The sequence below is a fragment of the Trachymyrmex cornetzi genome, unplaced genomic scaffold (genome assembly GCF_001594075.2).
Source record: "Trachymyrmex cornetzi isolate Tcor2-1 unplaced genomic scaffold, Tcor1.1 scaffold138, whole genome shotgun sequence".
NCBI lineage: Eukaryota > Metazoa > Arthropoda > Insecta > Hymenoptera > Formicidae > Trachymyrmex > Trachymyrmex cornetzi.
The window spans coordinates 1,706,186-1,721,926 of NW_017295960.1; the positions used below are offsets into that span (position 1 = coordinate 1,706,186).

The following is a 15,741-nucleotide window of genomic DNA, read 5'->3' on the forward strand; positions in this document are numbered from 1 at the left end:
TTGGAACTCCTAAATCTTTGCATAAAGTTCCTCCGGTAAATTACGACATTATGTCGATGTTTAATAGATAATAAATATCTGCGCCTATGAACTCACTTGTCGAGAAAATTTGGGTCATATCATATTTTCCATTCGTCTAGCAATTTCAGCAGTAATAACGATTGAAATAGGATTTGACCTATCATTGTCCAAATAACAGAATGTGTTACACAGATGGCGAAGGCCACGACCGGAATTGTCGGATAAGATTATACTTTATCCAATAACTAGAAATCGATCTTTTTTAATGGGTTCAACTTTCATCTGTCCTTGTATTCATTAGCGAAGCGAACATTGAAACTACGAGCAATTAATTTGCCGGTCGAAAACTTGTTTGTTCTGAGTGCTCGGTTGGTCGAATAGTACCTTAAATCACTGAAAGTGATTGTTATCACTTAGTCTGACAATGAGATTGCTAGTTGCCAATTAACTTGCAACATCTCGAACTCGTCCTCCCATTTCGCTTTCTCATTTTAGCATTGACATTATTCAACTAGCAAAACATCGTGTTTATCTTTTGTCTAAAAGTTTGTTTCCTCGCTGTAGTTTGCTGTAAAGATTTCCCTTGTTGCTTCTGCTAAGCTAGGCTAAATAATTGTTTCCGCGAATGGCATTGAACAATCATGAATATTCTATGAGGATTTCAATGAGACGTGGAATGTTCTTCTTTTCACAATAAACAATTAAAAGCAGACTAGCACATATATGTATTTGTATGCATGACTTTCCAAACAACAAAAAGTATCTGAAATCGCTTCGTAAAACGTTTTTTGCGTCTAAAAGACAACTTAAAGATGTCTTACGTCACAATTGTAGACTTTGTGTTATTTGGGTTATTTAAATATTAATATTCAGACAAAAAAAATAAAAACCGTCATATAATAATTATTTCATGCTTCTGAATTATTATTCAAAAGCCGAAATTATTTATTATTAATACATTGAATTAAATTATTTATTCTCAATCATTGATAAAATATTAAACAAGTATTTTTGACGTTGCGAATTAAAATAAAATCCACGGAGAGAGATTCAAGAAGAGATTTCCGAGTTCTGTAAATAACCACTCGCAACATCACGACAACCATCCGCATAATTACGATTGGATTACAGTTGAATGACCTAGTGATTCTTAAAATAACTGTGCTTAACGAGCTTACTCTACGAGAAGGCACCTGAAAGGGCGGTTTGTCATTAACAAATCTAGCGTCTCGTGGGCGTTGAAATTGGCGAAGACTTGAAAGTTTAAACTAGGCGTGTCTTGACCCGAAATCAGATTACCTTCCATTGCGAAATGAGGATAGGTGTGCCAACGACGAGTATTATATTTGTCTCTGCTTTTCATTAACAAGCGAAACGCCATGATTACAGACAACATGCATTATCACGTCTTTAAGAAAAGACAGCCTTACAATTACGGTCGCGTGCCATGTCTATCATTTGTTGTGCCGAGTTTCTTGTTCGAATTAAGATCGCAAGTAATTTACTCGATATTAAGGCACAAGTAAAGCACACGAACTGATTAATTTAACGAGAAAGCTTTATAATAGGAAAGTTACGGGAAAAGATCGAGAAAGATTATAATAAGCTCGTTCAATTGAGAAAAATGTAATAAGCAGCTTTCGAAGTTTTTCAATTATTCATAGTTATTAAAACACCGCATTAATCTCTTTTTATTAAAAGTTAATTAAAGTTGTTGTTACAAAGATCAACGTAGATGATTATATATTATTTGTTTAAGTTATTCAACGCCTTTGAGACATCCCGTATGTTCTGCAGCTTTCTGTAGTTTCAAACAGAATTGAAATTCTGCAAGGCCCTTGAGAAATCGGCAGAGAAAGAGTCGGCGGAGTCATACGAATCGTATTATCTTGGACAAGGTTCATAATTTCACTAGCCATCGCAATGTCCCAATTGGGTATTTATTTGTCGCCGTGAACGTCTCTATAGAATTCTTTTATTATCCTTACAATCGGCAAATTTTCTGCCATCCAACTCATTACACGCACCAATTTCAAGTCCTTATTTACGAGCGTAAGTTCCCGCAAACGTGTACCAAATTCTCTAAGAAACGTCACAAATATTTCACAGGCATTCCGAATATCCGCAAGATATTCAGGAAATACGATGCGAAAGTGATTTCGGAAGATTGGAAAAGTCTGACATGCATTCTTTGTTTGACGAAGAAAAGATCGGAACCGTCGATTCACAATTTTTATGACACAGATATATTTCGTATAAAACAGTTCAAAAAAAGAACATATCTTTTTATGCTAGATGCATTGAATTTTGATGAAAATCTTTTCCGACTTGCAAAACAACTCATTTTCTAAACAAAAATATTAGGGAAGGATTGATATACATTTATCATTTATTTGTATTTTTTGTAATTTTTGCGAAATAATGACTAAATATACCAAATTATTATAAATATAATAATATTTATTTCTCGAATTTTATAATATATAACTTTCTCAAATCTGAATTTTTCATACTTATTATACATGGTGCATGTATGCATCATATATAATAAAAAAGAAAAACAATTGCTACTTTGGTATGTAGAAATACAATGTAAAGAATGAAATTTTCTTAAGAAATACGAAATACAAAGAAAACCGTCGATTTTATTTTGCTGTGTTTGAATAGGACATACATATGAAAACCGGAAAATCAATACTATGGGCATTTTGAATATACCTCGAAAACGTGTATACAAGTTATCTGGCAGAAAATATAACCTTATAGAAAATATGGAATATTCTACTGTTGCTTCGTCTCTTAGGGATAATATCTAATATTTTTTCTTTCAGACATCTTTATAGCAAGATTGTAAACTGTAGATGACATTGCCGAGAGAAATATTTCAAACTGCTTCAAAGAGACAGCTAATTATATAAAATAAATGTTCCCTATAAACATCGTTTCTATAGTATATAGATACAACAATTTTTAATGCGCGAGAAATTAGTTTAGTCAATTATAATAATAATAATGTCAAAAAATGTTGATAATTTAAGATTTTTGCATCGTTTAATTAATCTCAATGTAGCTATGTAGCTATCGTTTCTTTTTTTTATTACATATAGTGCGTGTATAATATAAAGAATTCAAATTTCAAAAGCTAAATTATAAAATCGGAGAAATAAATATGTACATGATTATATTCATAATTTCTGCACTGTTCAATTAGACAGAAAGGATTGTATATGAATGCGACATAATATAATGTACAAAGTACGAATAAAAGTTTTTATCTACGGCTTTATTATTGCAATAGATAGCATAATGCATATCTCTCTTTCCTCTATATATTTATTAATCATTTTATAAAATCCATTAAAAATCTGTTAAAGCATAATTCAGACCATATCCATGACCAGCAACAACGATATCGATTCATCAGAACTATACATTTGCATACTGTGACTGAAAAAGCAGCGTTTCAATAGCGAACAGCAGAGAAACAACTTGTTGGACATTAGCTTAGCCATGTAACATGGATTTATTTGCAACAATACCCTCCGATAGCAATCGATCAATAGGAGTACAACGAGCAGCGCAAGAGCAGAGCATAAAATCACAAATAAATATCCACTTATTCAGCGGATTTACAATGAGTGGATTCACGAAGCCGCGAACGGGACACACTTCTGGGCTTTCGTCGCGTGACACGATCCGAAATAGGCCATCGGATATGTAGGCCAGAGCAGAAGCAAGTTGAAAAGATCCCGCGGGTGTCCTTAACGATTTTTCCTACTATTGTAATATTACAAACTTTTCCCTTCGGTATTTTTCTTTCCAACAAATTGGTATACCAATAATTGGTAGAAACTTCTCGTTCGAGTAACGTTTTTTAAAAGATTAAACGAGAAAAATTCGTTTAACGAACGATATCATGCGGAACCTTATCTTATGTAAATTGCGCAAAAATCAAGTAAAAAAGCTCGGCAATCAAAGAAACTCCAAGAGAAATAAGGTTAGCATTTTACTAGAGGATTTATGTTAGTAAATTTGCAATTAAACTGCTGATCTTGGACGAACTGATGCAAGTTTAAGAACTCCGATTTCCTCGCTCCTTCAATAATCCCTCTATTCAACGCGTTGATGCATAATGCCAGAGTCATACATAAGTTATACGGAAACTTATGTATAAAATATCTTTGTGTCTTAAGTGGGATTGACTTTAACCTCATTAAACTTACGAAATCTTGTTTTGCATCGTTGTTGCAGACGTGACGTCAATATTTGTGCGGGAAAGATTACCGCAACAAGAATATGAAAGCTCAGGATTGCTTTACGTAACACAAATGAGCAACGCGGTTCTTCGTTTCAAATATAACATTCAGTCTACTGAAGTGACATGAAACTAATAAGTTTCGTGATAAGAATATGAGGTATTTGAATGATAAATTTTTACTGAACATATTTTTATTTTATATACGTATAACGCACGTATTTCCATGCATTTATATTTGAATAATTTGATAATTTACCTCAGATTTCTTATATCTCTTATCATTAATTAATAACGAGTTTTTAAACAGTATGAAAAACATCTTTTCAGAATAGAATTATGACTTTGTCGAAATCTTCTTAGTTTTACGAATCGATGAAAATTTAATTTTTAAATCGGAATTTTAGTTTATCAGCGCAAGAAGGAGATAATGAAATCTTAATTTCCAAACTAATGCAGACTCTTTATACTTGCGTTATTGAATTTGTCGTTCTTTCTCTTGCGTTAAAATTTTAATAAAATTTCCACTGTAACTTTTATTCTCAACATCTCGATATCGCAATGTGTCCTTTTATTACTTCTATATCAACTGACAATGCTATTTTCCCTATATTGCGTCGAAACCAACGAACCACAAAAGCGGATTACCTACAATGAAATACGTTCGTCTCATTTTCTGATAAGCTGAATCTCTTAACTAATGTGAATATGTATACGTTATTATTACATATATACAACATAATCTAGAAGCTCTTCTTTATAATATCTTCTTTTTATTTTATATAACTTTTGAAATCACATTTTTTGTTATCTTCTATATTGTATATCTTTACTGTTGATGATAATGTGTTAATATTAAATTTTTGAATTATTTTTTTATCCATAAAATATTTTTCCAATTGCGAGAATATCGGTAATAAATGTTCACTACACAACATAAAATCGGTACGCGTATTTGAGAAGTAAAAAGATTATGTTAAATTGCGGCTTCTTGTCTTTGTCGTCAAAGGAAGAGAACTTTTACTACGGGAGAAATTGACATTTTCACGCAAATTAAATGAAGTACAGAGCGGTGAAATACTAAGTACTTAGTTTGAGATAGGGCACAAGAATACGAGATGTAATTGAGATGAGCTGAAGATATGTTTAACCTATTATCTGACCTTTAAATCAGAGTTTCTACTCAGAGACTTTCAATCGTAATCCAGAGTGACGCGAAAAATATCGTAATACTGCAAAGTAATACTCTCTTTACATTTATTTGAATGTGTATCTTCAGTGCACCGAAAGTATATGAGATTTTAATACATTCTAACATGTCTCTCTCAAACTGCAATATTTAATTATTCAAATACTATTTCGTTTATACCATTTCTTCCACTCCTCTTTATTTACTTCGCGAAATTACTTAATAATAAATTTATAATTATAAAACATTCACAAAAAGTAAGTTCCCCAGAACTCAGTACATTTGTAAAGTTTCTCGTAAAAAAAATTGACATTTTTTATTAAAAACTTGATGTTATAAATAAAGATAACGTACTTGGATACTTATAATAAAAAATATAATCATTTCTTACATCTTTATTCTAAATGATATAAGCATTTTGTATTATAAAAAAATCCATATTACGCAAAAAATATATACAGAATAAAGAAAATAAACGTAATTTTACGTAGCTTTAATTGAATTTTTGCTTGAGGTGCGTTTGTAGAGAACGCGAGATCTCAATTTAAGCTCATTAGGAGACTATGAATAATTCCCGTGATGGTATAATTGACTTTTTAAGCATCGTCTTGGCGGAAGGGCTTTTTCTATAATTGTTTGATTATCCACGCTGTTGGCGTTTATCATTATTATATGTCCGCAATTTATGTTTGTTTTAATTTAACCGAATACATGCGCTATTGTTCAATATTGTGGGATATTTCTATTGCCGGTAACTGGGAATTCTCGCAGAATGCCACTCGAATGCCTCCGAACACCTCTTGAGACTCTCGAAATCGCAATGCTAATCTATTTCAATAGTAATCGTGCATTATGTCGCGTTGAATGCGCATAGATCGATTAAACGTGAAAAACACCGTATATCTATCTGAATTTTTAGCAGACAATGCAACTTTTAACTCAGTTATATTTACATATATTATTTATATGTGAACAAAGAAATTTTAATAGTTTTTAAAAATTCGTGAAAAAATACATGTTTAATAGTTTTTAAACATTCTCGAAAAAATTCGTGAAAAAATACATGTTTAATAGTTTTTAAACATTCTTGAAAAAATTCATGACAAAATATACCGTAAACATTAATATACCATTATAGACTTCATATATAATTAATAAAAATTTATATTTTGCATAGTTTGAATAGTATACAATACGCATAATACATATTTTTATAAAGTAAAATTATGTGATTTAACATACGTCATAATTTCAAGAAGAAAGAAAAAATACAAAATAAAAACATTAACTACATAATTTCTTATATTTTATATATAGCGGCCGCCATCAAAAAAATGTAAATTAGATCTAATGCGAATTGAGTATACTTTATGTATGAGCTCCGTGATTTATTGCCCGAGTTACATTCTCGGCCGATAAATTTGATCCTATCGAGCTTGACAAATTTGACGTAACGGTTAACAATGTATTGCGGAGATAACCATTTGGAGGGCATACGTAATCGATAATGCAACGTATAGCCGACGCATGACATATCCTTGATATTTAAATTCATCAACCCGTTCGTGACATGAAATGAGTCCACAATCCGTTGCTCGCGAATGGATTATTATAGTCTGCTTTTAATCAACCATTGATGACTCTTTCGATAACCTTGTGTTAATGCATGTAAAGTTAGTATGCATTTATGCATACAAATAACCTGGGTTAGCAACGTTACCTCATAAAAATAAATCGTTACCGTAACCGTTCTTTTTCCTAAAAAATAACTCGTTCCTGTTACTCGTTATTGATTTACAAAAATAACTCGTTACTGTTATCGTTACTCAAAATATAACGAATCGTTACTTCTTTGTTACTTTTTTTTCTTGACATTAATAGAATATTATATGCATATTATATGTAGATTTTTGCGGTACGTAAATGTAAAAAAGTTGTCAAAATTATATTTTTTAGTAGAGGAATAGAGCTCAAAAAATATATACCTATAGTAAACATTGTGCGTTATTTTGTGAATAAAATAGATGCTGGATATTACATAATATATACTGCATTTTTTGTAATTTTTATACTTAAATAAATTTATTTTTCATGTTACTTTTAATAAGATATCTTTAAATTATACGTTTAACTCTTAATACGTATAGGTGATGGGTCGTTGGTGTGTGGATTATTCCATAATTTTTGCAAATATACAAAAATTATGAATAGATTCTTATATATTTTAACATCTTTAAAAAACATTTATGAAGTTGTATATTTAAAAAGAAAGAAAGAATAGAAAGAATTATTTAGCCAGGTGCAGTATTTTGAAGAAAAGAAACAAGATATGAACTCTTCGTGAATATTCTAAGGGTTAAATTATATTACAATAAAAAAACATTATTGTTTGTAATTTGCATTATATGCATATATTTAATTTGTGAGATATGACACAGAAAAGATTTTATTTTAAGAAATTAAATATACTGTAAAGATTATATCTGAGTTAGTCTATACGTGTGAACTGTGAATACAATGAAAAAAAGGCGTCGCGATCGCGTGATTTAGACAGCCAATCAGACCGTTAATGTTTCTTCTTTGTTTTTTAGAGCTATAGTTACGACTAAACTTTTATGTAATTAGAAATAAAGTAACGATAAAAGTAACTAGTAAAATCGTTACCGTTACCCCAAAAATGTAATTGCGTTATCGTAAACGTTACTCAGAAGAAAATGTAACGTCGTTACCCATTCGTTACCGAAAAAAGTAACTTGTAACGATAACGACGTTACAAATAACGCATTACTTGCCAACCCTGCAAATAGCTGAAAACGCAATATGCGAACAATGTCAAATAATCCGTATTGCCAATAGATTCGCGAATCTAGCTACGGTCGCGGATATTAGTTGGCAAACTATTTACATTTAATTTAGTTATTCTAAAGTTTATACTATGTTGCCTTCTAGCTTCATCCCATCAAGTATTGTTAATACAAATTTGATAATTATATTTAACAGTAAATTAATACACAGAAACTATCTCCTAATGACCGTTTATCTACTTACGTTTATCTAACATGTAATTAATTTTATTTTTTAACTTATTCATTTTATCAACTTGCAGGAACGATACCTTGTGTCTATTGTCTACAAAGGCCGAACTGATACGTCAGTAGGTACTACTATCCTGTAATAGCGTAATGGATACCTCGATATCCTTGATGACTCGAACAAGTTGCGAAATTCCGTGGTTGTTGTCAGCTTCGGTTCCCCGATCGATCGACTAATGATTATCGTATCTGGATAATAGACTAGAAGGGCGCAGTATTATAAAAGAAAAAGAGGTGTTGGTTGTCTGACCTACTAATACACAATTAATTAGAAAACAAACAAGGGTGTGTTAGGCCATTTCAGATATCGTCGATACGAGATTTCGTTGATTAGTTCTCATTTGATTGTTCATCAACCTAAACGGCCGTTACTTTTGTAATGAACTTTCGTATAAACGTATGTCCTATTAATAGAATAACAAAGGATATAATAATCGGCCTTATACACTTTGCTTTGATTGCTTCTATTTTATAATAAATGTCTATACTAAACCTGTTTTAATAACATAAAGATTAAATATCGACAATATTTTTTATTGATATTTTATTGATATTTTTACTGTATTCATAAGAAATATTATTGCTGTTGTGCAACTACACCTATATTAATTTTTATTAATAAGAATACCGACATAAAAAATTGCCTTTTTATAAATATTTATTAGTTAAATCGGTCGAGTATCATCGATTTCGTGTGAAATGCTATCAAAATATTGTCAAAGCCTGCTGTTGCAGATATCAAATTTGATAGTAAATGCCGATCTCTGTTTTTGCGTAGAAGATTCGATTGCGTTGAAGTTCCGTCAAAGCATTCCTTTATAGGTACATGACAGAAACATGATCTATCACATGTGCTTCCCATCGTATAAACTTATTAACCACATGATGTAATGATTAATTAACATTCTATTCTAACATGATTAATAGTCCAAAAATTATTGTCTCGAAATAATTAAAAATATTGACACAATATTACGAATTAACAGCGGCCACAATGATAACCAATTGTACTATAAAAAGAAAACAGCTTCTTTCTTTCCCCTTTTTTTACGATACTAGACAATACTGGACAATGATTGATTAATGCGTAATATATTTTCAGAACGAACGGTTCTGAGGGTCAGAAGAATCACAGCTGCAAAAAGAAAACTCATTCGACGGACAATAATCCGAGAAACCGCCATGGAAACACATGTGAGTAATGACAAGTTAATGGTATGTTCCAATTATAGGGGAGAGTTGGCTAAGTCGTACCCACGGTTAAATCGTACCTCCATTGTATTTTCTAAACGAAACATTTTTTTTTAAAGATAATGACACTGATGTAACGCTGGTAATATAGATTAAGAACTATCATTTTTGTTTTATCTTCGAGTCGTCTATTTACGAGTGACATTCAAAATGATTTTGTTCGGTGTCTGATCTAAAGTTTTGATACAATTTACCTAAGGTGTTATTAGTACAAGGTGGGTAATTGAATTATAGTGTTCTTCAGGGTTATAATTGATATTTAAATTCTTTTCGAGTATAGCATCAAATTAGCAAAATATTTGTAAGTTATGTTGCTTTTGGCAAATTTATAAAAATAGAAGAAGTTGGGTAAATTGTACTTGTCGCTGGTCTTTATATTGTACCGGTACGATTTTTGCAAGTGACGCGAGCAATATGTGGAGGTTACTATTATGATAAAAAAGGACCTACAGTGGACTGGATTTAGTATGTCAGGTGCTCTAAGTGGTTGCACGAAACCTGTAGTGACAATCCTGACATTTATCAAAACTGTTTAAATAAGCGCTCAAGAAAGTGATTACTTATCAATTATTGAGTCTTTCTATTAAATTTTTCTATTGAATCTTTCTATTGAATTTTTTCTATTGTGACGGAAAAACCCGTAATTGATTTTATTTCCAAAATTTATTTTTTCAAAAAAAATATATATCTGAGATTTTAATATTCTAAAATATAATGCAATGATAACTTAAATCAATTTAAGTATTACTTTTTACTTTGTTTTCTTAAATGAGTTTAAAAAACACAGTCTAATTTCTGTTTTTATAATACACTGAAAGAAAAGATTGGCTACTGCAGCAAATTAGATGGTAAAATATGGCATAGCATTTTTAATTGGTTGCAACAACCAATTTTTAGTTATATAAGCCTATCCACAATGTCAATATAGGATTTCAATTGGCTGAAGCAACCAAAAATTGGTTGCTGCAGCCAATTAAAACTGCTATGCCACATTTAACGATCTAATTTGCTGCAGCAATCAAACTTTTCTTTCAGTGTAGAAAAGTTTTTATTATACCTACTTAAATATGTATACTCAGTTTGGAATTAAAAATAAATTTATTAATAAATGAGTTTTAAAATTAATTTTGTTTATTTTCCCAGTAAACAAACTGACATTATTTACCGTCATTTTGACGCTAAAGATGTTATTTTAATGTCAAAATGACAATAAGCAATGCCAGCTTGTTTGCTATACTAGAAGTACGATTTAGGAACCAGGTGGTACAATTTAACAACCCGGTCTCCAAATCGTACCGAAAGCTACTTTTTTTTCAAATCTAATTTAAACAATAATATAATGTTTATTTTCGCAAAAGTATCGTTTTATTTTATTGCTAATGAACCAAAGTTTAATATAAGTACAGAAATATTCTGATATCTTCAGGTACTTTTGTTTACAATTTTATTTAAACGTTAGAGGGTACGATATAGGTGACTTCCCCCTAATATTCACACTTTATAGAATAATTGTGGCTTTATTAATTTTTTCATCGCCTACATTGACGTTCGTCTTTTCTAATTAGGAACAGACAAAAGTGTGGTATTATTTTATTGTCGCTTTGTTAAATTATGTAATTTAACGTGCATTATAGTTTCGCAGGATTGATTTACAATTGCGAGAATTTATTTCAAAATGCACAAAAAATATAAAAGAAGAAAATTAAATATATTTTTTTATGTTTTTTTAATACGTACCTTCTGTGTATATATATATATATATATTTAACCTTATTTTCAAACTTTTTTTACATATTATTCTTTAAATATATTCTTTAAATATTTCACTAAATTGTAAATCAGTGAAATCGTAAATCGTTCTGTTTATTATTAGTATTAATTAAACGATAATAATCAAATTCCAAAGATAGATTTTTTTCCATTGTTAAAAAAAGAAACAATTGCGAATTTCACGCATACAATTAAGGAATAAAGCTAAGAAACAAACAACAGAAAGTTGATTTTGTCATTATTTTATATTCAGAACGAATCCTCTTAGCTACGTTTTTCCATGACAAGAGAATTACGTATATTCTCAGTAATTCTTCCGATAAGAAACATTTCAGATATTCTGACAAAAGGATTAAAAAAAAACAAATCAGAACTGAAAAGTTTAACAGATATAATTCTTAATATCTTATTTAGTAACAAACTTGTTTAATAACAATCTTTTTGTTTGATAGTAGCAATCTTAACTTATGTATAAAGTATATTACTTGATGCGATCTTTTCATTTGTTGATACCAAATTTTATAGTGTACATGAAGTCCGGAGTACACAGGAACATTCACTGAATATTTTTGCTGGTATCTTTAAATTTTCGCAGAAAGATAATCCGCTAAATATACATACAGATGGAAGCTTTATCGCAAGCTAAATGTCAGACGTTTTCCTTGAAGTGTGCAGTAGAAAATGCCAGAAGGACCAGACAGTTTTGTAGACAGGCTGTCGGACGGCCTTTCGCGCGCGTGATGAAACTATTAATTAAGTTTTCTGAAATATTCTTTGCCGCAGGAATTCTAAGAACTTTCAGCTTGGTATAACTTCGATTATCGAGGCATAAAAATTTTAACGAAATACAGTCTAAAATTTTCTGTTCTCCGTTTCATCTTTTTTTTAGTTTGAATAAGAGATTTAACTTTTTTATCTGTTACTTTAATTGTTATTCAAAAGCAAGCGTACTTAAAACGGAATCGTTATATATATATGTAAAAAGTATACATATATTTAACATCTAAAATATGATATTAAACATTTTGTATATCTTATTACTAGAAAATCTTGAGACTGAAATTTTTTAAACATTCTTTTTTTCTTGGAAATAAATTGCATTGCCCCTAAAACGATTCGCAGTATTTTTAATAAATTTCTTTAAATGCTACATTGTTTGCTAGAGTCCAACGAGATCATTTAAATGCCAAGATTATACAGACACGGTTATTTATTCCACAAATAAAACGGATTTTAAATGATATGTGATTTATCACAAAAATTATGTATGAAGAAATTTTGAGTTTGTTGGCCATAATAAGCATTATTTTCAATCTCATTGCACGCATGCACTTTTACTGCAACTCACTCTTCCGTTTAATTGAAAGTGCATTAACGCAATGCATTCTCTCGTTTGCAATGTAAATATTGTTAATATTATATCAGATTCAGCATATCGATCCAGCAATATCAAATTATATAATATATAATTATATATTATTATATAATATTCATCAAAATAGTTTCAGATTTAACATCTATATACAGATTTATTTTATTATGACTTACACACATTTGAAAGTTGAGAAAAATCACTGTATTTTTATAACGCAAATAATACATTAATATATAATATTTGTTTTTTTAGCTTGTTGAAACATTTGAATCTCACGGTTTTTAAATTCTTATTTCATATGGAAAGGAAAAAATTGAAGAGTTGTTTAGAAATTCCTTTCAAGATAAACATCTTCAATAAAGTTCACTGAGTACAGTAATAAGTTTGCTAAGTAAATTTTCTGAACAAATTAAAAACTTACATGAAAAAATATATATATCTTATACAAATAAATAGAAACAATATTTTTGATTATATTAATATCGTTGGAGTGTTTGCATGTTTTCGACATGAATGCGACTCCAGCAAATTACTTCTGAGTTCGTTCGATGTCTCGCATACGTAATGATGTAACTTCTACTTCGTAAATGCTTATAGATGCTTATGCAAAGCTCTGGGCGTATCATAAAATCCTATCATTTAGATAACGATTACGATGGAACGCAAATTTTCCCACATGCGGTTTCCTGTATGGAAACTCGTTTGCTCCAGGCGCACTTTTAAGTATCTTTTGCTGTTCCGTAAAGCTTAACGATTTTCAGCGAGGTCAAAATGTAACTTTGTAACACAGATTCGTCGATTTTGAAACAACAAAATTTGCTCTGACACTTTGCGACGGCGAAACTTCTCTCTAAGAGAACCGTACGCTGATTTCGTGTCGGACTGCAGCTATTGGCACACATTCCAAGTATATTCCAACGTGGAAAATGCAATGATGCGGGGATTTGGAGTCACCGGATGACCCACCATCTCCAACTTTTATAGGATAGTCTCAAAACTAGAAATCTGTGAAATGTCATGAAATTTGAGAACGGTCAGGGAAAAGTCCAGGAATTTTACCAAATTTTCTGAAGAATGAACATTCTTGGCTTTACAGAAATTTAATATGCGTACATCATACCTACACTGAGAGAAAAGATTTTGTTATAGGAACAAATCAAGGGAAAGCAAATATGATATTTGTTAAAAAAAACAATCGATTTGTTACGATTGCAAATTAATTCATCAATGTAACAAATAATCAATAGTATCGCTAGCAAATAAGAGGCTCATAATATATAAAAGTCGTAGACGGTTGCAGGGTCTCAAATCGTAAGAAATTGACTAATTCTAGTCAAGTATTCTCCCTATATTTGACTGTGCTTGGTCGGTTTCCTACAACTTAAGACTCCATGATCATCTACGAATTTTATGTAAACGAGCTAAAGTCTATCCAAAAGATAGGTTAGATATTCTATATAGTTTGTTTTTGTTACTAATAATTGATTGGTATAGCAGACTAGCAGCAATCACAACAACATAATTTGTCGTTACATATTTACCGATCGCCGGTTAAAGGTATTGGTGGCTTGCTAAATTAACGAAATCCTTTCTCTCAGTGTACGCAATTTTAAAATACTGCCAATTCAACGATTAAATGCAAGCAATGTCAGCAACATGAATAGTAATTTACGTTCTCGTGTTAAATTGTTCTTTCAACAAAGTATATTTAATGATTTTCACATCAGGATTAAAATACAAAAAATTGCTAAATATTATTGAAAGCATCAAGGAAAATTATGAAATTTTGTTTGGAAATCAAGAAAAAATTATAGAATTTAAAATGAGAAATTTGTGATAACCCTATTTTAATACATAGATACAACTAATCAATACCTTTCTCTCTTCTTCTCTCTTATTCTCTCACTCTCTCACACATATGTACACGCTCTCCCCCCTCCCTCTCCCCCCTCTCTCTCGCCCCCCCCTCTCTCTCTCTCTCTCTCTCTCTTCTTTCCTTTTCTCTCTCCTCAAAAAGCTTTTGTTCAGAGAAAGATGTCACTAACATTTCTCATTTTGTCTTTATTCTTTTAATAGTTTAATCTTGTAATTAGTTGGTAAGTTGAAATGAACGTTATAATAATAGACCATAATTCAAAATCACCAAGTACATTTGTACTATTTTAAAAGGCTAGAGGCAAACGTGACGTTATGCGTGCGATGTGCAGCGCGATATATGTGTTGTGCTTCATACAAGATATTGCTTTATGCTACACTGAGAAAATTGCTGTGACACGATATAAAAATTTTTGTGCAATATATTGCGAAAATATTTTGTACCACGAGTTTGTTAAAACAAGCCCTCGAAAAACATTTCGAGAATGTTCTCATACTTTTCCAAGAATATTCTCGTATCTTTAGTTAAAATTTTAATAATTCTTATCTATATATATAAAACTAATCGGATTTAAATTTAATAATAAACCTACTACATACACATATAATATGCGGATTATATAAAGCTGATATTTGAGCTAAATTTAACGTCAGAGGAACGATATTTTACTCATGGGGGATCTGCCACCAAATATCAGCAATCGCTATAAATGGCTGTCGTGTTCCAAACGTTCTCGACTTTGCGCTGACAAGTGTTCTCTCAGCAAGAAAAGCTCAAGTTCGAGCTCAAGCGAAATCTAGATCCAATAGGATGGTTAACCTTCCCTTGAATGATCGTTCATTTACTAACCGGAGTACTACACTTGTCAATATACGGACTCTCGTCATATGTATTACGGAAAGATATATGAGA

At 30.8% G+C, this 15,741-nt stretch overlaps 1 protein-coding gene across 3 annotated transcripts in view; it reads left to right on the forward strand.

The window, feature by feature from the left end:
• Nucleotides 1-8,731: 8,731 nt before the first annotated feature.
• The window catches only part of LOC108770989 (parathyroid hormone/parathyroid hormone-related peptide receptor), a 29,060-nt gene continuing 22,050 nt past the window's right edge, over nt 8,732-15,741 (forward strand). For 2 of the 3 annotated variants that reach the window (XM_018522821.1, XM_018522822.1), the window contains exon 1: nt 9,659-9,751. In XM_018522821.1, the coding sequence (XP_018378323.1) occupies nt 9,740-9,751 (12 nt within the window). In that variant the 5' untranslated portion in view covers nt 9,659-9,739. Of the gene's footprint in view, nt 8,743-9,658; nt 9,752-15,741 lie in introns of those variants that run through there. The other variant, XM_018522820.1, reaches the window with a different exon arrangement.